We start from the raw sequence: 22,497 nt of genomic DNA on the forward strand, positions 1-22,497 counted from the left end.
TTAATAGTTTGTGAAATAATGAGCGATGTTAAATGCCAATGGATTGGATCACTCAGTATTAAGCAAAGATAAAGCAGGCGAAATCGTTATTGAAACTCCTATAATTTATAGTACGTGTTATCATGTTTGACGTGTTATCAATTCAAAAATTGTTAGTTAATACTTTATCTTAATGAGTATTGAGTATACGTCAAATAGAATATTTACTATTTACTATTTAGTATTTATTAGGATTTGCCATTATAACTTTTATTTACTAGAATATAAAATTATTTTAGTTTTGAATTATTAATTCTTTATTTCTTAATCGACAATTGTTAAAACTTCATATTCTAATTTATTCTAATTATATCATGTAATAGGAACAGTAAAATGTTGTTTCAAGAGTGAAAAATAAACATTTTAATAATTTAAAAGTAAATGCAAATAATATGAACATGTTGAGGAGTTCACAAATAATTTAGTAAATATGCACTTTCTAAATTTTAAGATGTATGCAGCCAATGGATTGTATGTTGTTCAGGGAGAGCTATCTACTTTAATATCAGCGTTAAAAAGAGATCACAATTCGTATCAAGTAAATAATAACAATTTATAAAATATTTTGTTTAAAATAATTTATTCTTACATTTTTAAATTACCACCCATTTTTTAGTGATATTTTATATTTACAATATAACTACAATCTGTTAATAATATAATAATTTTACTTCTTAAGTTAAGTCACTATTATCAAATTGTGTTCTTAGTATATTGTATTTTCAAACCATATAAATCTATTTAAGTATTAGTTACTCGATTTACTGTAAGGTAATAAAATAGTGTTTCATAATATAAATCTATTATTCCATATTAAATGTTATTATTTATTAATATTATTTGATAATATTTTTAACATTGTATATGCATTTAATTTCTTCTTAGCTGGGTGGCACTACACGTGAGCCAGGGTGAGCAAGTGCCCCCTCCCAACATTTGATTTTAACCTTCCATTGTAATACCCCTATAATTTAATATTAAAAATATATAAGTAAATAAAGAATTTGTAAATCATTATTTAATATTTATGTATAAAATAGTATCAATTACTTTATAAAGAGCTTTTAGACTTAAGTTATTATACTTATTATGTATACTTAATAGAGTTAATACTAACAACATAATTTCTAAAATCTCATGCATTAAAAAATAAAATGTTTTGTTTTGTTACATACAAATAAAAAAAAATGGAGGAAATTTTAAGTTTTACTATAGTACATTTGTGATAATAATAAACAAGGTATAATTTTTAATTATTTATTTAAAAATAAAACATATTATACTAAAAACATTTTAGCAATAATTTCTTGAAAATATGATATAAACAAATTAATAGGTGATCCAGTAGCCATACAAAAATGCCTTGCCAGAAAAAAAAATTTGCCCGGTATCACTTCCCCAATAAAAAATATCTGGGGTTGCCACTGCGTTCTTAGTACTTATTATATAATTTTCAAATATTTGTTATGAAGCCATAAATTAATTTGTTGTATTTATAATATACCATAAGTACTATATTGTAATTGGAAAAAAAAACATTGAACTATTTTTAATTTTTAAAAGTACTTAAATAATATAAATTATGGATATAAACATATTTTAGTAATTAATTGTTAATGTTATTAGTTTCATTTTTAAAATTTTATTTAAATAATAAATCATTATTAAACTTAACTTTAATTACTCCTTTTCTCACACATTATTTTTATATTTAAAATAGTTTTATCTAAGTTTATAACATGTATTTAATATATATAAAAATTTGTATTCAAAAATCAAATACTAATTGTCATTATCTTAGTAATATTTTTTCAAGAAAAATAAATTTCAAACATAATTTTTATTAATATATTATATTTAATTTGCAGGATGAAGAAAGGTATTCTCCCTGTAAAAGATTGTTCAAATTAAGAGATGCTATAAATCAAGTGGAAGATTTAATGTCCCTCAATTTTGATCATGTTATGGGTAACCTATTCGCTGATATATATACTTATATGTATTCTTTTTTTTTGTATAGATCTATTTAAAATGGAAAAAATCTGATCCCAATTGTTTTCAAATTATACAGATTTGACTGTATTAGATAATTATAGTTAGAATTTTATTTTTAGAACCATTTTTGGATGTGATTCGCTGTGAAGAGATTACTGGCCCAGTAACAAGTTTAGCATTGATGTCAATTTATAAGTTTATTAATTACGGACTAATAAAAAAATGTAAATTTTAATTATACATGATGATTTACTAAACTTTATTCCATTATAATATACATTTGTTTAGGTGTTCCTGAGTCAAAATTATTGACAACTGTAGAAAATATTGCAGATGCAATTACTCACACTAGATTTTTGGGAACTGAAAAAACTAGTGATGCTATAGTATTAATGAAAACTTTACAGGTTTTATATTGCTTAATGATGTCTCCTGAAGGCGAGTTTCTTCCAAATGAAAGTGTTTGTGAGATTATGATGAGTTGTTTTCGTTTTTGTTTCGAAGTTAGACTGAGTGGTATGTTAGATACAATGTTAAATAAATAATTATTTAATATAAATTATATATTTTTGTAGAATTTGTAAGATCCTATGCTGAACATTGCTTGAAAGATATAATACAACTTCTTTTTTCAAGATTAGTCACATTAAGCAAAGAACAGGGAAATTCTTCAAAAGTGAGTTAAACTTATTTATATGATCATGAAATAGTAAAAGACTTACATTTTTTTTTTGTATTTCTTCAGGTATTAGGACTCAACATGAAGAATTATGGCGACCCTTTAAGTAATTGTAATGATAATGTGGAAAATTCAGTAGATATAGTTAATACAAATGATGATACACCACAACCTGAAGTATCAACTTTAACTCAAGTAAATTAATATAACTCTTTAATATAATTAGTTTAACTAAATATTTACATATGATCTAAGGATAAATAAATGAGTTATAATAATATCTTAAGGTACGGTTTTCCTGCAGCGTCAAGCAGTGGAACAACACAGCATAATGACTGCGTCTGGATACCTATTATGTCTGGACCTATAGCTGATGCTAGACACTGTAGGGAAACCATATTTTTAGAGAAATAAAATATAGAATTCAGATTCAATATCTGTTAAAAGCATTTTTGATTATCCATTTATTATTAAATTATTATATTATATATATGTATATATTTTATTTTATTTTACATTTTAAATATCATTTTCTAACTTTTGATTATTTAATTATTCTGATTTTCAAATTTGTATACATTTGAAATGAATTAATCGAAACTATTCTGTTTGAAATGTTAGTGTGATGTCAAAGTTACTGAATCAACAAAATTAGATATAGGTTATGAAAGAGAAACTTCACCTGGTATTGAATTACCAACTGATGAATTACCATTACTAAACAACGGTAAACTATTATTATAGTTTTTTATTGCAAATAAAAATAATAATTAATTGATTTTTTAAAGAAAATGTTACAGATTTAAATAATGAAAATTCAGTAGATAATAATAAAAAAGAATATGTGAATGGCCAAGGTGTAAGATTTACTACCCAAATACCTATTCCTTACACTAGTAAGTGATATTTTTGTTATTTTTATCTTATAGTTTTGTTTACATTTTAGCTTATGTTTAACTTTTCATTTTTAGAAGTTCCATACAATAGTGGCTGTGTTTTGGAGCTTATTAAGTTTCTTGTAGATGCTTGTGATCCTCATGACCAGCAAAATACTGAAGTAATGATTGGTGTTGGACTCAATCTTTTGGTCATTGCTTTTGAAGTCGGAGCATATGCCATTAAATGCCACATTAACATGCATTCCATTATAAAAGATCAATTATGCCGTAATATTCTTTCTGTGTGTGCAAAAATTAAATAAAATATGTATATTTTTTAAATAATTAAAAAAATATATACATTTTTTAGCTTTTGTCTCATGAGAAAATGCCAATATTCAGTTCTAGTCTAAGACTTGCTTTCTTAGTATTTGAATCTATGCGTCAACATTTAAAATTTCAACTGGAATACTATATGTCTAATTTAATAAATACTGTGGTTAATGAAAATTCGAAAATTCCATATGGTAAAAAAGAAATGGCCCTAAGTATGTTTTATTTTAATATGGAAATCAATATTACAAGTAAAAAAAACTTAATGTTGAGAAACTAATTTTGCACTATTACTTTAGAATGTCTTGTCCAACTATGGAAAATTCCAGGACTGGTCACTGAACTTTATTTAAATTATGATTGTGGACTTTATTGTTCAGATTTATATGATGACATTACTAAATTATTATCTAAAGCAAGTTAATAAATAATATAAAACTAAATTTTCACTTACTCATGATTTATAATTAATAATAAATCTATTGATTTTAGAATGTTTTTCCATTCAGTGATATCTATAGCACTCATTTATTATCCATGGATGCTCTTTTAGCTGTAGTTGATTCAATCGAACACCATTGTCATAATCGTACACAATTCACTCAAAAGTCTGAAAGCAGTTCAACTTATGATGGTAATATTTAATCATTTACAATTTAATTATGTACTTGATGTTATAACTTGAATATTTTTAGTTTCCGAAGATCAGAAATCAGATTCTGAAATTCATTTTGAACGATGGCAACCAGAATTTTCAATTAATATTCCAAGTCATGAAGAATTAATGGCCATTAAAAGAAAAAAAAAGGTTAAATGATGTATATCATGTTTTTATTTATAGTTGCAGATTATAATCCCTCAGATAAAATTTGACTTTTACAGTTTATTTTTAAATTATATTTAATGAATAAAAATTGTTTTAATAATAAGCAATTAATATTTCTACAAAATACCTATGTTTAATTTATTCATGAAGAATATTTTTTAAATTATTTCAGTTACTTACTTCAGGTACAGAGAAATTCAACACAAAACCAAAAAAAGGCATAGAGTTTCTACAAGAACACGGTCTTTTATCAACACCATTGAATCCAATTGAAATTGCTACATTTTTGAAAGAAAATCCTCTTTTGGATAAGAAAATGATAGGCGAATATATTAGCAACAGAAATAATGTGGATGTTCTAAATAGTTTTATTAAGTATGTTCTGATATTTAATATAATTATAATTATTAATTTCATTGTATGTATTTTATAATTTGTCTTGGTTTTTTGTTTAGCTCTTTTGATTTATGTGGTACACGTGTTGATGAAGCACTTCGAATGTATCTTGAAGCATTCCGATTACCCGGAGAATCACCTCTAATATCATTTGTATTAGAACCATTTACAGAATATTGGCATGTTAGTTATTAGTAATGTTTATCATTAACTAGTTTTTCCAAATTTATTTTGTTTATATGAATTTTAGAAATGTAATGGAGAACCATTTGCAAATGCTGAATGTGCATTTTTATTAGCATATGCAATTATTATGCTAAATGTCGACCAACATAATCAAAATGTTAGACGAATAGACCAACCAATGACAATAGATGCATTTAAACGTAATTTAAAAAAATTGAACGGTGGTGAAGATTTTGATCATACAATGTTAGAAGAAATATATAAAGACATCAAGTAAGCTAATTTATAATTTATTTGGATATAAAAGTACCTCTTATACTAGTTTGTTATCATCTCACTATCACGCTATTTATAATTTATCATATCAAAATCAGCGGTGATATGAAACGGTCAATACAGCATTTTATTTGTTTACTATATACAAAGTAATCAGATGTTTTTTTGTAAGTGTTAACAAATTATGAAATTATTAATAAATTTAAATAATATACTAATGCCGGGTTGCATAAACATTCATTAAATATTTAATGAATTAATAGCATACTATTAAATGGATAAAAAGTTATTCATTCACTAAATGTTCATTAGGTTATTGAGTCATTAAACCATTGGTTACCATTTCATTAAGCTAATGGTCCGATTTTGGCATATTAAATTTTAGTCAATCATTAAAGATTAAACTTTATTATGTTGTCACTCTTCGCTTTTACCTATTCAAATTAAAAACAGTTGAAGACTTGGCATCACTCTTCTTGTGATAAGCTTAAACTACAACATAAATCTTGGCATCAACATATCATGTTTAAAATCAACACATTTTTATTCAACTGTCCGTGCTAGTCGTGCTACTCAAATGGCTCTATATAAATATTTAATGGTTTGATAAAACTGTTCAATTAAAAAGATGGTTTTATACAATCCGGTATAACATGATTATAATATAATAAAATACAATTTTAAACATTATAAAAATTAAAAAGTATTTATCCATTTTTTATAAATAGATAACTTATTACTAATTAGATCTAACTACCTTGATATATTGAGATACAAAGAAATAACAATCATAAATAATAAATTTTAGCTTAAAGACTGCCATCATACAGTCATTTTGTCGCGGGGTTTTTATAGTGTATAACTCAGTGATTGGGCAATAACAAACAAGTACCATATCTACAACTAATCTAATGAAAATTTTTAGATCAAACGAAATTGTTATGCCTGCAGAACATAGTGGTACAGTTTTAGAAAATTATTTATGGAAAGTTTTGTTACGACGTGCATCTGGCAAAGATGGGTCTTACATTCAAGCACCCAGTGGAGTTTTTGATCATGAACTATTTTCTATTTGTTGGGGTCCTACTTTAGCTGCATTAAGTTTTATATTTGATAAGTCTAATCATCAAACTGTTTATACTCGAACAATATTTGGTCTTAGGTAACTTTTGTTCATAAAAATAATTATTTTTAACCTTTTTTTACTTATTTTAAAAATACATTGGTTTTATAGTTAACTGCTATTACTTATTATCATAACTATTTTTTCAGAAAATGTGCATTTATTTGTGCCCATTATGGAATGTGTGCTGAATTTGATAGCCTCATAATATCATTATGCAAGTTTACTAATTTACAAAACAACCCAGATGTATGTATAATATTCAAAACATTTTATCAGTTTAATATGTTTAATAGTATATAAGCATTTTTAAATATAAACACAACTATATCATATTTTTAATTAATAATTTATATATGTTAAATTAAAATTCAAGCATTGTATTATTTATGATCCTATTTATATAGTGTCCAGAAAATGTTACAATATTGTTTGGAAGTAACCCTAAAGCTCGGCTGGCCACTCGCACTCTTTTTAGTTTAACCCATATGTATGGTGATATTATTCGTGAGGGTTGGTCTAGTATATTTGACATAATTTTACAACTGTATAAATGCAAACTATTACCTACTATTTTAGTTGAGGTAATTTTCCTAAATAATGAATGTAATTATTATAGTGTAATGTATATAATTATGTTTAATTTTTTTAGTCTGAAGATTTTCTTGAACTCAGTGGTAAAGTTTCATTGATACGCGAGGCAGTACCTTCAGGTTCCCAAAAATCAGAATCTGGTTTGTTCAGTTCACTTTACTCTTACATAGCTTCTGGAGGAGGTAAGTATATATGCTATATACAGCATATACTGGATGATTATTTTATTGAATAACAATAATTATTTCAAAATCTATTAACTGTTTGGAAAATATTTTTTTTTCACATAATTTCCAGTCAAAATAAAACAAAATGTTTAATATTTTTTATTTTTTTAAATGAAAATATTTTTAATTTTATATTCTAAAGCACAATATTTTTTGGAGTTTTTCGATATAAAAAAAATGTTATTCGAATGAGAAATTTATGAGTTATAACTTAGAAGTGTTTAAAGTTAGGTGTATTGATGAGCAGAATGGTGGTATGAGATTTCTCCCCAAGGTTAGGGTTAGGTTAGGCTAACCTAACGTAACCTAACTTGGGTCACTATTCCATTCACCTGTACTTTAAATACTCATAACTTATAAATTATTCGTCCGAATTTCAATTTTTTTTTTGTATCGAAATACTCTAAAAAATATTCTGCTTCAGAAAAGGAAATAAAAAATTTATGTTGTTATTTAAAAAATATAATAATAAAAAATCTTGTCTTATTTTTGATGAGAAAATATAAAAAAAAATATTAATCATCCTGTATAAAGCATACCAATACATTTTAAGTTAAAAATAATTTTTTTTTTAATATACATTTATAATCAATTTAGAGACTATTAATCATAAAATACAAGCATCAAATGAACCTGAGTTGATTGTTACATCTAGAGATTGTATATCTGAGAGTCGCTTAGAAAGTCTAATTACAGAATCTAAGTTTCTCACTATAGAATCTTTGGAAGCTTTAGTAAAAGTATGTGTTATATGACATCTATAAATGTCAATAAATTACATTCTATACATTTTTTTATCTTCAGGCATTAATTGGAACATTTTATAAACCAGAAGGTGTATTAGCACTTGGGTCACGGGAAAATGAAAATGCTGCTAGTTTCCTATTAGAAATGCTTCTTAAAATAGTTTTACAAAATCGGTGAGTTTTACTTAACGTATCATTCTTTTCTATACTAAATTTAATATAAAAACTACAGGGATAGAGTAAATACTCTATGGGAAGCAGTTAAGCAGCACCTGTACAACCTTATGACAGGTGCTATAGAACATAATCACATGTTTCTTTTGGAACGCACTGTAGTTGGACTAATGAGGTTAGCATCTCGCCTTATGAGACGTGAAGAAATAAGTTCAATGGTAAACTAATTTTATACTCATTGTATTTTAACTTTTAATATTTTATTTGTTATTTTGTATATTGTATCATGTAGGTATTGCAGTCATTAAATGTTTTACTATTGCTCAACACAGATGCTTTACAAATAGTTGGACGTCAAATAGCATTTGGAATGTATGAATTATTAAAAATGTGTGCTGCAAATATTCATACCAGAGATGATTGGACATTAATCTTTTCTATTTTAGAGTATGTTGGTGCTGGAATTATTGTATCTAAAAGCAATAATATAGGTATGTTTCATATATTCAGATAAATTCTTCCATTTGTATAAAATCTAAAAAATAAAATTATTAACTGACAAAGTTTTAATGTCAATAGATAATCGGTCTGATAATGAAGTGGCTAGTATAAGTGACAGTAATGACGATAGTGGCTTAGATGTGAAATCAGTTAATAATGTCTTGACTCCATCATCTTCACCGCCAGATAGTAAACCAGAGTGGTTAAAGGTAACTACATTTCATGCTATATTCAACAATAAATACATTTAAAAACCAATTTTTTTTATGCATGTAGATTGAAACAAACCCAGGGGCGTTAGAAATTTGGCCAGATTGCTCAACATTTAAACGTCATGATGCATTATCTTTTGTTAAATGCTGCGAATGTCTAGCGTTTTTAGTGCGTAACATTGCGCATATTACACCATACAACTTTATCAAATGTGTCTCTGTCATCAAAAATTTTGCACGGGCCAGCTTACAATCAAGTATAATGAATTATTAATAACACTTTTTTTTTAAATATATGTTAAAGTTAACTTATTTTAGAAGATAAAAATGTACGTCAAAAATTAGGCAACAAACAAAAAACTAGTTTGAAATCAAACAAAAACAAAATGTCTAACCCATATGATGCAGATGACAGTGACCCTGAAGACATTCCAAGTAGTTACACTCAAGTTTCTATTCAGGTAATTTTTCCATTATCTATTCATTATAATATATTATAATTAATTGCAAATCATTAAAATGTTTTCAGCTTCTTGATCTTATGCACACATTGCACACAAGTACTGCAGATATATATCGTTGGTGGGCAGAAGAAAATCCAGACACAGCACTAATATCTTTGTGGAGTTATGGGTGGTGTCCTCTACTCCAAGGTATTGCCAGTCTATGTTGTGATTGTCGACGTGATGTGAGTAAATCAAATTCCCAATTTTGGTGTATAAAATTATATTTTATATTATGTTTTTATATTTAGGTAAGAATGAGTGCTGTAACATACCTACAACGTGCCCTTCTAATGCACGACTTAGCAACACTCAACGGTGATGAATGGGAAGCGTGTTTCCGCAAAGTTTTGTTTCCATTAATGAACAAACTGTTAGAGTGTGGAACTGACATTGATCCAAGTGGTTTGGATGAAACAAAAATGCGGTCTGCCACTTTGTTATCAAAGGTTATTATTATTACATTTTATGCAATAGATTTATAGATTCCTAGTAATCTAGTATTAAATAAAATTGAGTATATTTTAATTTTTAACAAATTTTAGGTTTATAAAACAAGTGTTATAATAGCTTGAGTGAATTTTATCTTTTTATTGAACATTTTAAATTAATATTTTAGTTTCTATGAATTGAATGTGGTACTGAATTGATTTGAATGATTTTTTTTTAATAAACCAAACAAATTTTTCTTTACATTAATCAAACATAAATATTGTCATAGGTTTTCTTACACCATTTGACTCAGCTTCAATCACTACCAACATTTGTTGACTTGTGGATCACTGTTCTAGAACTGATGCATAAGTTTATGATATCTGACAACAGTGACACTTTGGTATAAAATTAATTAATTTCTAATACTTTTCAAATTTTTTGATTTGTATTGAATTATTTTTAATCTTCAATTTTAATTTTTTATAAATAATCATGATCAGAGTGAAGCGATTCCAGAAACCTTGAAAAATATGTTATTAGTAATGTTAAATGGAAAGGCAAATAGTAAAGAAGAGTTGCATAGTAAGCAAACGTTTTGGGATGCTACTTGGAATAAAGTGAATACATTTTTACCGCAAATGTCCAATGATTTGCTTCAACATCACAACAGTAGACAAATTAAGGCACAGGATCATGGTAATGAATAATAGCTATTATAATATATAATAAGAAATGATAAATTAAAATTTTTTCAAATATTTGTTTAGTCTCTCAATTAACAGATACTTCATCGGATTTATCAGAAGTAACTCGTTCTTTTGTACCAGTTGCACCAGTTGCACCAGGTGTCATAGTGCCTCTTATATCGCCAACTCCTTTGGAAGTAACAAATGAAGTTTTGAATTCTCAATCACCCATTTTGTCTAGTCCTATACTTTATCAAAATGTCAATCAAAACACAGTAATGGGTATACAAAGTTTTGTCAATCATACTCAACATGTCGAGTAAATAAATATATTTAAAGATTTCACATAAAAATAAAGTATAAAATTTCAATTTAAACATTTATTTTACAAAGGGATGATCAAAATGATGAACTGATTGCAGTCATTACAACTGTTCCAATTTCTCAACCTTATACACTCACAAATAAGAGTGAAGAAACTGAGAATTGTAAGTGTTTAATATACATAAATAAAATCAACATTCAATATGTCTATGTTTATGTCTAATAAACAGAAAAATATTAAATTTACTCTGATTGAAAATTGTTTGTTAAATTGTATTTCACATTTTACACAAAGATAAATTGTCTTATGAAAATGTTATATGTTTAGATTTTTTTAATATAATTTGATTAATTTTTATTTCAGGTAATAAACAAGATTGTGAAGTAAACCAACAATTACATTGAAATAATTTTTAATTTATTGTTATTATTATTATTATTATTATAATTATTCAGTTTATATGTTCAACATTTCATATTATATACATTTTGTATTTGTTCATATTATTTTTAATTTTTCTTAATATATATTATAAAGTTAAAATTACTTTAATGGTAATTTTGATTTTGAATTTACTTTCAATTCAAGATAAATTTGGGTTATAATGAAAATATATTTTCATTTGTGTTTACTAGTTAATTTTTGATAAACATTTTAAATAGTTTTCCTTTAAAAATATAGTTAGTACCATTCTGAGATTAAAGTAATATATTTTAGTGGCATTAAATATGACAGATGGATTGAAACACCTCCTTAAATTTATTAAATTAATATATTTTATGTTGACAATAAAAAGTAAAAATTTATTATAATCTAGAGATAAATCATGTCGTAAAAATGAAAAAAAATATGTTATTTCACATCAAATAGTTTCAGAATCTTTTTTTTCAATTTCTTGACATCCAATATGGTTATATTATTGAATATAGAAAGTATTTTAACAGCAAATGTTATCAGTTTAATAAGTGGATTTACTTTAAATCGATGTCTTAATAAAATAATAAGCAAACATACATGTATAAATCATAAAATCAAATTAAATTTTAGATATATTTATAATATACAATTAAATGTTAAAAAATTATGAGAAAGAATTATGAATAAAAAATTAATAATGTATAAAAAAATCAATAATTATTGTTATTTTTAGGAATATAAATTAATTTACATGTTATAAGACCCTAGCCTCCCCTCCATACCACAATACACAAAAATAAATTATAAATGTGCCACTGGATTTACTATTTCAAATTTAGATTTTTATTCTTTTATAAGTAGAATATATGTATATTAAATTTTGAATTGAGTATCAAAAATTCAAACAAATACAAGAAAGAAAAATTTACATATAATAAAATTAGTGATTGAGGGAATGAATATTTTAAAATTTTTGTAGTTCTACATTTGTTCCATTGATATAATAGTCCCCCACTTAGTGATATGTAAATTCCCAGAAATTTAATTTGAGAATATTTCCCTGAATATTCCCAAGACTGGAAATTTATTAGGTATAAGATAATTATTTTAAATATTCTTCATATTATGATTCAATTTTAAATTTAATTTTTGGTCATTTTTGTGGTATTTTTAAAATATTATTGCAATTTGCAAAAATTAAACTCTAATATAGTATAGTGTCGCTGTAATCCAAAAAACTTCAAGTGTACATCGCCGTTATTCTATGTATATAATTTAAAATAGTAATAATTTTAATAAATTTAAAGAAAAAAATTTAATCAATTATTATATTTATTGTACTCAAATACAAAGAAAAAAATATTAAAATTAATTAAAAAAATTTTAAGTTTTTATTGTAAGACAATGTTATTACAAAGTCATAGTCTCATTCCAGCCAAATTCCTTTCAGATTACTACGACACTACTGTAGGTATATATTTTCCATTATGTTTTTTATTTAGGTGGGAGGATATGATCAACATACCAATTTTATTTTTACCACCAAACATTTCAGTAGCAAATTTTGTTAGAAATGTTTGTAAATCTATAAAATATGACCAATAAAAAGTTAGTTCTCTCAATACTTTTATAATCAATTATAGTCCAATTTATTGCTTATTAATATTTTGTAGATTAACAAAGCAATTTAGCCAATTGATGCAAAATAAAATATATTAATCAAATATTGTTGTTTTAGTACTGTGGTTCTACGTATATTTCAATTTTTTCTTAAAGAAACTTCCTGAAAGGTAGAGGGATATTACTAGTGACACTCACACAATGATAATTTATTACAGTAACCTAAAGACTAAAGTATACTTAACGGTGGTAATCACTTGATATCAAGTGATGAATATATGTAGGTATTATTATAAAATTTACATAATACTATAGTAGTATAGCATAGTACGTATACTTTAATAATTAATAAGTGCACAATGCACATAATTATTTTCCTTGAGAAACGAATATAACACCTGTTATTTGCTACTTTTAAAACAAGATAGATTTGTATATATCTACCTTGTTAATAACTAACAATTATCATTCAACGATAAAGAGCACTAATTAAAACAATGTAATAAGTTTTTTGGAATCGTAATTGTAAAAGTACCATTTGGAATGGTCCATAAAAGAAACAATTCCCATTTCCCATCACAAGACAAAATCTATTAAACATATACTCAAGGCCGTAACTGAAAAAAATTTTGAGGGGCGGAGGAAGGGGGACCAACATTTTTTTTTTATATAAACGTTGAAAATGTATAGTCAATAAACAATATTCATCACTAAAATATTTCTACTTTTAAAAATTTTGGGGGGTTCGGACCCCTGGACCTTCCTCACAGTTATGACCTTGCATATACTAATAATATAATTTGTTAGAATATTTATATTTATAGAAATAACTGAGGTATTTAAATATGGTTAATTGGAATTTAAATCCATTAATATTATATTATATATATATATTTAATGAAATAAATTGATAATTGTTTGTAAAAATTATTTTAATAAACCTGCCATTGTAAAATTTCACTGTTATTCACATTTTTGTATATCTTAATAAACCTTTTTATTTTAGACTTAATAAAGATTTTTACCTATGCAGTATGTAGTATGTTAATATGTTTAACAATGCTGAGTGACAGTGTTTATAACTGAGAATAATTTTTGCAATACAATAAATAAATAATCTATTTATGTATACAAGGAATACAAATCTATAATAAATTCAGTGAATAATCAATATCTTTTGGTATTTCCATTTATTATTTTAAAATTAAAGTAATATTTATAAAGTGAATAATTTTTTAAAACAATTATTTTACATATACATATCAAATTCATCAAAATGTGGTGGTCTCATGTGATCTGGATTTGAACTGAATCTGTCAGCTCTTAATGGATCTGGGTTGAGAGGGCGTATCGGATCAAAACGTGCCATTGGAGGTCTCCTAAATATTAAATATTATTAAGTAATGGTATAACATTAAATATAAAATATTATAAAAGCCGTACCTTGAATTTGATGGTCCTGCAATCCTAGCATTAGGGTGAAAGAGCATACCTTCACCAAAACCACGTAAACCACCTAAAGGATCCAAATCTGACATGCCATATGATGGAAATGTATTTATTGGATTGCCTGGTTCTGATTGTTCTGGATATCTTCCAAGAGGTCGTTCAACTGGCGTTCTTAATAAAATAAATGTCAATTTTAATTTTAATTACACTAAAAAATATGAAAGAATACATACAAGGGAGGAGACTTCTTTGGTTCATTATTGGTCTGAGTGCTGATATGTATCTTCTCCTCTTTTACTTTTATCATAGGAACAATTAGTTCGTTTTCTAACAACTGAATAGTTTCATCAAATTGATCTTTATTTTTTACCAAGTTAGTAATCCATTGCACTGTAGAACTAATATTTCCAATAGCACTGCATGTCACAGATTTTGTCTTTACATTCTAAGTAAAGTAGAATCATAGTTATGTTTAACATTTTGGTATTTATTTGTTATCTATCCGCGATCAACCTATACAAAATATATCACCTGCCATCGGGTGAGCAGTCCCAAGTTAGCAGTTTTTTTAATTTAAAAAATGAAGTGTTCATATTTTTATGTATTTGTATATCTTACAAATAGGTTAATAAAAAATGTGATCTATTATTGGAAAATGAGGTAAATGATTCTTATAATATCTATATAACCTAACCTATGTTACAAATGTTATCAGTTTATTTTAAAATATGGTTAAAAATGTATTTTAATGAATTATTTATGCAATATTTAATACTAGCATTTAATTTTTCCTAAAAAAATTATTATTATAAAACAAATAAAATGTAACATTTAAGGATCTTTAGAAAACAGATTTTTTTTTAGGTGTAATTTTGGAATGTTATTTGTTGACTATGTTACTATTAATTGAAAATAATTTATTACTAATATTATTATTATTTACCTATACTTGATAGTTGTTTAATGATATATAAAAAAAATAGTACAACGAACAGCTATACGGTAGCAGGGTGTTATATTTTATATGGAGTGGTGACATAGTGATAACAAATAAATACCAACATTTTTATTAATTATATATAAATATTTAAAACTTTAGGTACATATAAATTCAACACAAGACTTTCAGCAGCCTTGACAGCAGTCAACAAAAACAATTCCTTGTCACGTATATACTGTAACTTATATGTCTCATTTTGAGACCAATTTGTAGGTAAGATATCAGATGGTTGCACATTTTTATCGTTTGTAACCTGAAAATATACATACATTGATACCTAGTATTTAAAACTAACAGTAAAAAATAAAAATATATATATATATTTAGTTTGTTTATACAGTAAGATATACTAAGTATAAGAATAACCATAACTATGAATATTATGTACTGAAAATATGTTAAAGGTTATAAATCCAAAATACACTAGAATAGTCAAAATTAATTAGTGCAATAAAAATAAAAATACATCTAAACATTTATAAATATAAATGGATTTGAATAATGTTCACAAATTATAACATCGGTTAAGGTAAAATATAATGTTAATAAATGTAGGGCTAAAATATATGCCAGGCCAATTAGATTTTATACATAAACACTAACATAATTTTCTAGTAAATATCTATCTTAATTAATTTACATAAAAACATTTCAGTCTAATCTAGTTACAATTTGATACCCCTGGATGCCTTCATTAGGTATAAAGTGTTATTTGTTTCAAAATAAATCGGAGGCTAAAACCATACATATAATAAAACTAGTTCTATCTGTTGAACATAAAAACTCCTTTGTTATACAATTTGTAATGTTAATCAAGATTTGTTACATTACTACAAATTAATTACAGTTAGATAATTTTGTTTAATAAAATATTAAGTTTAGTTAACAAAATTGTTACCTCACAACCAAGTTCAAGTATTTGAAAACCGTTTTTCAACAACAACCAATGTACTAATATCATCAAATTGTCCTCGGGCTTTTGAACGTCTTTTTTAAAAAATTCAAACACTAACATCCAAAAGTTGGAACTATATTCGGACATGGTGTTCTAAAGGAATGCTGTATTTTAAATTTGACAAAATTTTTAATCTAACAGGTCCTTTTTAGTTCATATTATCCGTATTCTGTATCCTGTATTAATTATACTATTTTTATTCTGTAGTAATCATGTATTTACGTCTTAACACTCTTAACTCTTAAAATAGTATCATACATTCATATTATACAGCATCATAGATAAGAATACAAAATTGTTTTGTCATGGTAACCATAGATAATAAAGAATCCTCATTCTCCATGGTGGTAACTGCAACGGTAGTAGATAATATCACATGAGGATGAACATAGATACAAGAAGTGTAAGCATCTCCCTAACCTAAAAAGAAGAGTTTGCCAATTGTTAATGGATCGTTCGCCGGATCACGTTGCTTATTGCTTATATTCTGACATGTGTTCATGAGCCATAATTTTTCATGTCCCTACCAATTTATCTGCTGTTGATTGTTTTAAATTTTAACTCTGTCATTAAGTTTCGACCCGGGTAGTTGTTTTACAATTATTGTATTACGACTACCTTGGTCTGGATTGTCGATTATTTTTGTTCATAGTATACGGATTGCAATGGCCAGATTCGAACGTCAAATTCAAAACCAAAGTAAAATAGTATAGTTCCGTTTACAGTCATGCATTTCCGTACTGCTATCAACAATATAGTTGAATTTTGGTATTTTACTATTTTATTTTAATAAAAGTTACTTGTAATTATGTCTTCCTATCAATATATTTAAACATTGTATCTCAAATATGTATTTGTTATTTGTTTACAGTGTTAACTGATGTATCCATCAAAATGGTTGACAATTTAAAATATGCAGAATAGAATCTAAGAGCAAGCAAACTTCTCTCATGCACTTATTTTCTAACCGTATTATTTGTTTTTACCTCCAACTATGGTTACAGTAATTCAATCCTAGACACATCCATTTTCATGTGCATATTTCTGACAATGTAATTATCCTGATTTTGTACTTCTGTAGCACTCCTACTTCGAGGACTACGTTATTATGAGTGTCTTTCAGGTAATCTAGTGTCAATTTACCACAGCATTGGCACGTATGTTTTCATCTGATAGATAAATTAGCTATGGGATAAAAGTTTGTGTGCCAATGCTGGGGCATTTAGGTTGTTTGAAATACGCTCTTAAAAACATCTGACTTTGTCGTATATTTACATCAGAGATACTGCTAGTTCAGAAAAATTAAATTATCGGAAGTATGTACATGAAAATAGATGCGTTAAGACAAAATTATTATTTGTCCTAAACAACCAGTGAATAAAAATTATGTTTGTTATAGCAATAGATTGCAGTAATTAAATATTACAAATTATACAAATGCTTTTATTTTGTTTTTAATATAATTTACTTGTGCATACTTTTTTAAATTTATAAAATATTCACATTCTATGAATAAATTAATTTTGTATTCGATAATAATCTTGTACTATGTTTAATTTATTAATTTATACTTGAGTAAATGAAACAACCTATAGTTTCAATATGATCAACAGTACGTCAGTACTTTAATTAAAAGGTAGTATTAAAAAGTCATAATTAGAAACATGAATAAGATTATAAAAAATAAATTAAATTATTATTTCAAAAGTTACATTATAAACCAATCACCAAAGGTACCTTATAAAGAGTTAAACTAATTAAATTTTGTCTTTTAAAACAATACTTTTTTGTTTTATTTCTAAAAACTTACAAACTAACTGATTTTTTTTTCGTCCAGTAACTGCAACAACTTATTAGCAATTACCTCATTGATTTCAATTTCTTGTCACGCATAAATACAATATAGAAGATAAATAATATGTAGACTATTAAATAATTTTTATGTTGCCAAGGTGTCAGTAGACAACAACTTTTACCGTTTTCGCCAATAGCCGTCTATTACATACCTAACTTAAAATATTAGTTCTTTTGATATGTAAAATATTTGATACATATATTTTTTAAGGGATATATTCAATCTATAGCCTGGTATATATACAAATATGTGTTGGAATGATAGTGAATTAAACCTTAGAAGAAGCCACCTAGAAGTGACACTTAATATTTTTTTTTTTTAACTTCAATATTTAATCTCTACATCTATACTATTTTCTTTTGTGGAAAATTACTGTAATAGTAATTTTTAATTTATTAAGGTATTTGTGTAAGCTAAAAAGTAATAACATTAAAAAAAAATGTAAATCTTCCTGAACAGATTTTTCATTTTTGGCGCAGATCAATGTAAATAAATAATAAAATAATGGATAGGCCATTCCTATATTAACAACTGCCCGAGCCCCATCGACAGTTACCTGTAGTTACACAATGCTTCACAGGTCACAGCCGTAATAATGTAATAATAATAATCAGTAGGATGAACATTTAAAAACCTCAAATCGTCCAATTTTGAGCAACTATAACTCATTAACAGTAAAATGAAAAATAATAATTTTAACGTTAAAATTCATTAAATTTTATTATATTTTAGATTCTGAACGGAGTGAAGAATGTATTGACTTTACAATGATGTATGTTTATTTTATTTTTGTGTCTGTCATCACGTTTTGGAGTAGAAATAATGCTTTGATTTTTGACTTCAAGCCCTCTTTGAAAAGGAAAATGAATTTAGTTGGTATTTTGAGGGATCAAGGTTTTCAGTAGTTTTCAAGAGCGTCATAAAAAAAACCCTAAAAAAGTAACGGAAAAACCGGGATTTTTACGCCTAATCAGTTTTCAAGAAAATTGAGATTTTTTTATTTCGCTGTAACTCAAAAACGAATCATTGTAAATACTTATAATTTTCACCAATTGTTTATATTAGCGTTATCTATTTACGATTAAATTTTCAAAATATTTTGATTTTTTTAAGCTATTTATAGACAATTCAAAATTTTTGATTTTTTTTTTGGAATGCTGATAAAAAAATTTGGCTATCTAATAATTTTTTTAAATTTATTACAAGGTTTATTATAAGTTGTACTTATCATAGTAAAAATCGTTAGCCACAATTTTTATTTATAAATTCGACGTATAACTTCGGAAAGAGGAAGTGATTTATTAGTAGTAAATGGGCACAAATTTCGATACATTAGACAGCGGGCTGATGGACATGTCAGATGGAGGTGCTGTAAAAGACAGTGTACGTCTACAGTGTTAATGACGACTGATGATTCCGTTATAAAAAATGCTAGTGAGCATAACCATCCTGTTGATCCAATTTAAAAACTCGATAGGCAAGTTTTACGGGAAAGTTGCAAACGAAAAGCTACGAGTTCTATAACTACCCAGCCAATAAAATTAATTAGAAGTGAACTTATGAAAAGCGTAAGTACTGCATTGGAACATAAAGATATAAAATCAGTTAGAAAGGCCATGTATATTGAACGAAGAAAAAGATGTCATTACAAAATTAAAGATAAAGTGATGATTTTTTAATGTTTAGAGTGAAAAAGTTTTCACATTTACCCCATGTTTTTGAACTTTTATTTGTTTAACAACTGAAGAAAATCTTCAATGTTTGAAAAATTGTACAGATTTATTTACAGCTGGAACATTTGAATATACTCCAACATTTTCTTTACAATTATATACCATTCATGGTTATAAAAATGGCATTTATATACCTTTGCTATAATTTTTTTTAAAGGATAAATGTAAGAATACATAAATGTATAGAAATATTTAATTACTATAATATGCGAAAAAGCAATCACTAATTTTTAAAATTTAAGTATTACAAATTGATTTTGAAATTGGTGCTATTGAAGCAACAAAAGAAGTTTTTCTGGCTATTCCAATTAAAACATGCTGTTTTCACTGGGATCAAGCTTGGTGGTGAAAAGTAAATTGAATCTAACAAAAATATTTAAAAAAATAACTAATCAAAATCAATTTTCAGATTAATGGTAATACAAAATTAAAAATGGTATATTATGATAAAAATAGCGATTTAAAAATATGGCTTAAATCATTTTTCAGACTTTCTTCCTTTGCCCCAGACGACGTTGAGGATGCTTTTGTTAAATATTATATGTGTGTGTTCAAATATTGCAGTTAGCCAACTTTTTTCAAATTTTTTGGAAACGTATATTGAATCTAGCTGTTTATTTTCACCTATTTTATGGACTGAGACACCATCACTAAATCCTAGGTAAATATTTGCTAATAAGTTCTAAAAAAAAAAAAATTGTTTACTTTAATATGTTATTTATTTTCAGAACTACAAACGGGGCTTAAAGTTTCCATACTACATAATATAATTCTTAGTTTAATAGTGCTCATCTAGCAATATTTGTTGTTATAACTACCCTTATGGAAACTCAGGCAGAAACAGTAACCAAATTATCAACCATTTCCTAAAGAATAATCAAGGCAAAATTAAAGAAAATTTAATTTATCTGTAAACAACAGAGTATGTAAAAAATTAAATACCAGAAAATATACAAAAGTATATGGCCATAGTTGGAAATAGGTATCGGGGCTTTAAAATTTATTTTAAATATTATATTAAATGTAATTTGTCCACTTTTTTAAATTATTTACTTTTCTATTTTGTGTTATTTACAAAAATTTAACATATATTTTTATAGTAATAATTTTTGTCTTTTATAACATAGATTGAGCATGAATCTTGTGTAACCATTAACGGTAGAATAATATTTTTTTAATATTATAACATTTTCTTTATTTGAATAGATATATTTAAATACATTTTGAATGGATATATTTGTATCTGTATTTAAATATTAAAAATAATTATGATATAACTTATTTTTGTTTAATAAGAATTTTGGCAATGTCATACGCAATTTCATGCACAATTATGAATCGCCTTTGAATAGTAAAAATCATATCCTTTGTTATTCTGGCACTGGGTGCAATCATATACTTAAAAAGATAAAACGCTCATAATCATACTTCACCATTTCTGGGTACTTTCATCTTAGATGATGTGGAGGGTTTTTAGATATTGTGACAGGCATTTTTAGAAATAATAAAAATAAGAAATTTTAAGTGGTTTAAGACATTTTTATAGAGTTGAAATATTTGAATACAGGTATAATATTATTCAAGAGTACAGACGCAAGTGATGAACTTGGTAACATTAGATTATTGAGGTCATGGTTATAAGGTTCTATTGTTGACATACTAGCACAGAGCAATAATACTAGGTAATATTTATGAGGATTCAAAGATTTATTAATTGAAAGGATTGATAAGTTTAGCTTATAGTTGAATGCTGTAAGTCTAATCACAGCAAAACGTATTAATTGTAATGTTGTTATGTATCAGTATATAAGAGATTTTTGGCTAAAGAATTTATCTTAATTTATGAAGTCTGAGGTTTAAGGATGTCCTTTTTATTTTTATGTGGATTGTCCCGGTTAGTATTTTCTCTAGGTAGACCTATGAACTTAACAAAAGTATTCATAGAGATTATCAAGTTATGTTATGAAAGATGGAATTAATATTTTTAGGTTGAAGGTAAAGAAGTAATTTTAATATGCAAAGATTTGATTAGATTTATTTTAATTTATAAAAAGTTAAATTATTTTTGTTGTTTAGGTTGGTCGTCTTGGAGATTTTTGTGGCAGTTTAACATACCTAATTAATATAATTTATTCATGTTCATTGTCTTCAATCATTAGTGGTAAGTAATAACTATAAATATATTTTTGAAGTGGGGTAGCAGAACGATTTTTTTTATAATAGGTATCTACAATATAAATTAAATAAATGATATTAAAAAAATATGAGTTTCATTTTTCATTATGTGGTAATGTAGTATTACGAGTATTAATTATTGACGACTTAAGACCTTAA

The 22,497-nt window shown here is 25.6% G+C and overlaps 2 protein-coding genes and 1 long non-coding RNA gene across 5 annotated transcripts; 2 read left to right on the forward strand and 1 right to left on the reverse strand.

The window, feature by feature from the left end:
- The first annotated feature begins 218 nt into the window (after positions 1-218).
- LOC113548947 (Golgi-specific brefeldin A-resistance guanine nucleotide exchange factor 1) lies at positions 219-11,637 on the forward strand. 3 transcript variants are annotated; one of them, XM_026950057.1, is made up of 35 exons: positions 219-416; positions 491-577; positions 1,908-2,007; positions 2,154-2,258; positions 2,323-2,550; positions 2,610-2,710; positions 2,780-2,908; positions 3,335-3,440; positions 3,502-3,609; positions 3,685-3,893; positions 3,962-4,139; positions 4,224-4,339; positions 4,417-4,558; positions 4,620-4,732; positions 4,923-5,125; positions 5,206-5,329; positions 5,397-5,605; positions 6,534-6,770; positions 6,881-6,980; positions 7,139-7,315; positions 7,384-7,507; positions 8,150-8,292; positions 8,357-8,472; positions 8,531-8,690; positions 8,765-8,963; positions 9,052-9,182; positions 9,250-9,442; positions 9,507-9,646; positions 9,715-9,873; positions 9,940-10,137; positions 10,410-10,523; positions 10,624-10,819; positions 10,891-11,128; positions 11,203-11,297; positions 11,498-11,637. In XM_026950057.1, exons 2-35 carry the CDS (start codon positions 491-493, stop codon positions 11,536-11,538), a joined length of 5,019 nt encoding a protein of 1,672 aa, XP_026805858.1. In that variant the 5' UTR covers positions 219-416; the 3' UTR covers positions 11,539-11,637. The 3 variants fall into 3 exon arrangements, with proteins under 3 accessions (XP_026805858.1, XP_026805857.1, XP_026805859.1); XM_026950056.1 differs by having other exon boundaries at positions 220-416; positions 9,504-9,646; XM_026950058.1 differs by having other exon boundaries at positions 220-416; positions 3,514-3,609; positions 9,504-9,646.
- Positions 11,638-14,344: 2,707 nt separating this feature from the next.
- Positions 14,345-16,819, reverse strand: LOC113548938 (proteasome inhibitor PI31 subunit). The gene is made up of 5 exons (XM_026950046.1): positions 16,519-16,819; positions 15,724-15,873; positions 14,854-15,065; positions 14,615-14,791; positions 14,345-14,550 (listed from the first exon to the last, which is right to left on the reverse strand). Exons 1-5 carry the CDS (start codon positions 16,660-16,662, stop codon positions 14,421-14,423), a joined length of 813 nt encoding a protein of 270 aa, XP_026805847.1. The 5' UTR covers positions 16,663-16,819; the 3' UTR covers positions 14,345-14,420.
- Positions 16,820-17,012: 193 nt separating this feature from the next.
- LOC113549076 lies at positions 17,013-18,013 on the forward strand. Its single transcript, XR_003404908.1, has 2 exons — positions 17,013-17,343; positions 17,447-18,013. It is a non-coding gene; the product is annotated as an uncharacterized LOC113549076 (long non-coding RNA).
- The last annotated feature ends 4,484 nt before the right edge of the window (positions 18,014-22,497 follow it).

The sequence above is a fragment of the Rhopalosiphum maidis genome, chromosome 1 (genome assembly GCF_003676215.2).
Source record: "Rhopalosiphum maidis isolate BTI-1 chromosome 1, ASM367621v3, whole genome shotgun sequence".
Classification (NCBI taxonomy): domain Eukaryota; kingdom Metazoa; phylum Arthropoda; class Insecta; order Hemiptera; family Aphididae; genus Rhopalosiphum; species Rhopalosiphum maidis.

What these genes read in the sequence shown, in the direction of transcription:
- LOC113548938 (XM_026950046.1), bottom strand. Translation starts at nt 16,662, where the DNA reads ATGTCCGAATATAGTTCCAACTTTTGGATGTTAGTGTTTGAATTTTTT. An exon ending in TACTTGAACTTGGTTGTGAG is followed by an intron (nt 15,874 to 16,518) that starts GTAACAATTTTG and finishes GTATATTTTCAG; the next exon opens with GTTACAAACGATAAAAATGT. An exon ending in CCAAAGAAGTCTCCTCCCTT is followed by an intron (nt 14,792 to 14,853) that starts GTATGTATTCTT and finishes TATTTTATTAAG; the next exon opens with AACGCCAGTTGAACGACCTC.
- LOC113548947 (XM_026950056.1), top strand. Translation starts at nt 491, where the DNA reads ATGTATGCAGCCAATGGATTGTATGTTGTTCAGGGAGAGCTATCTACT. An exon ending in TTTCGAAGTTAGACTGAGTG is followed by an intron (nt 2,551 to 2,609) that starts GTATGTTAGATA and finishes ATATTTTTGTAG; the next exon opens with AATTTGTAAGATCCTATGCT. An exon ending in TTACATAGCTTCTGGAGGAG is followed by an intron (nt 7,508 to 8,149) that starts GTAAGTATATAT and finishes TAATCAATTTAG; the next exon opens with AGACTATTAATCATAAAATA.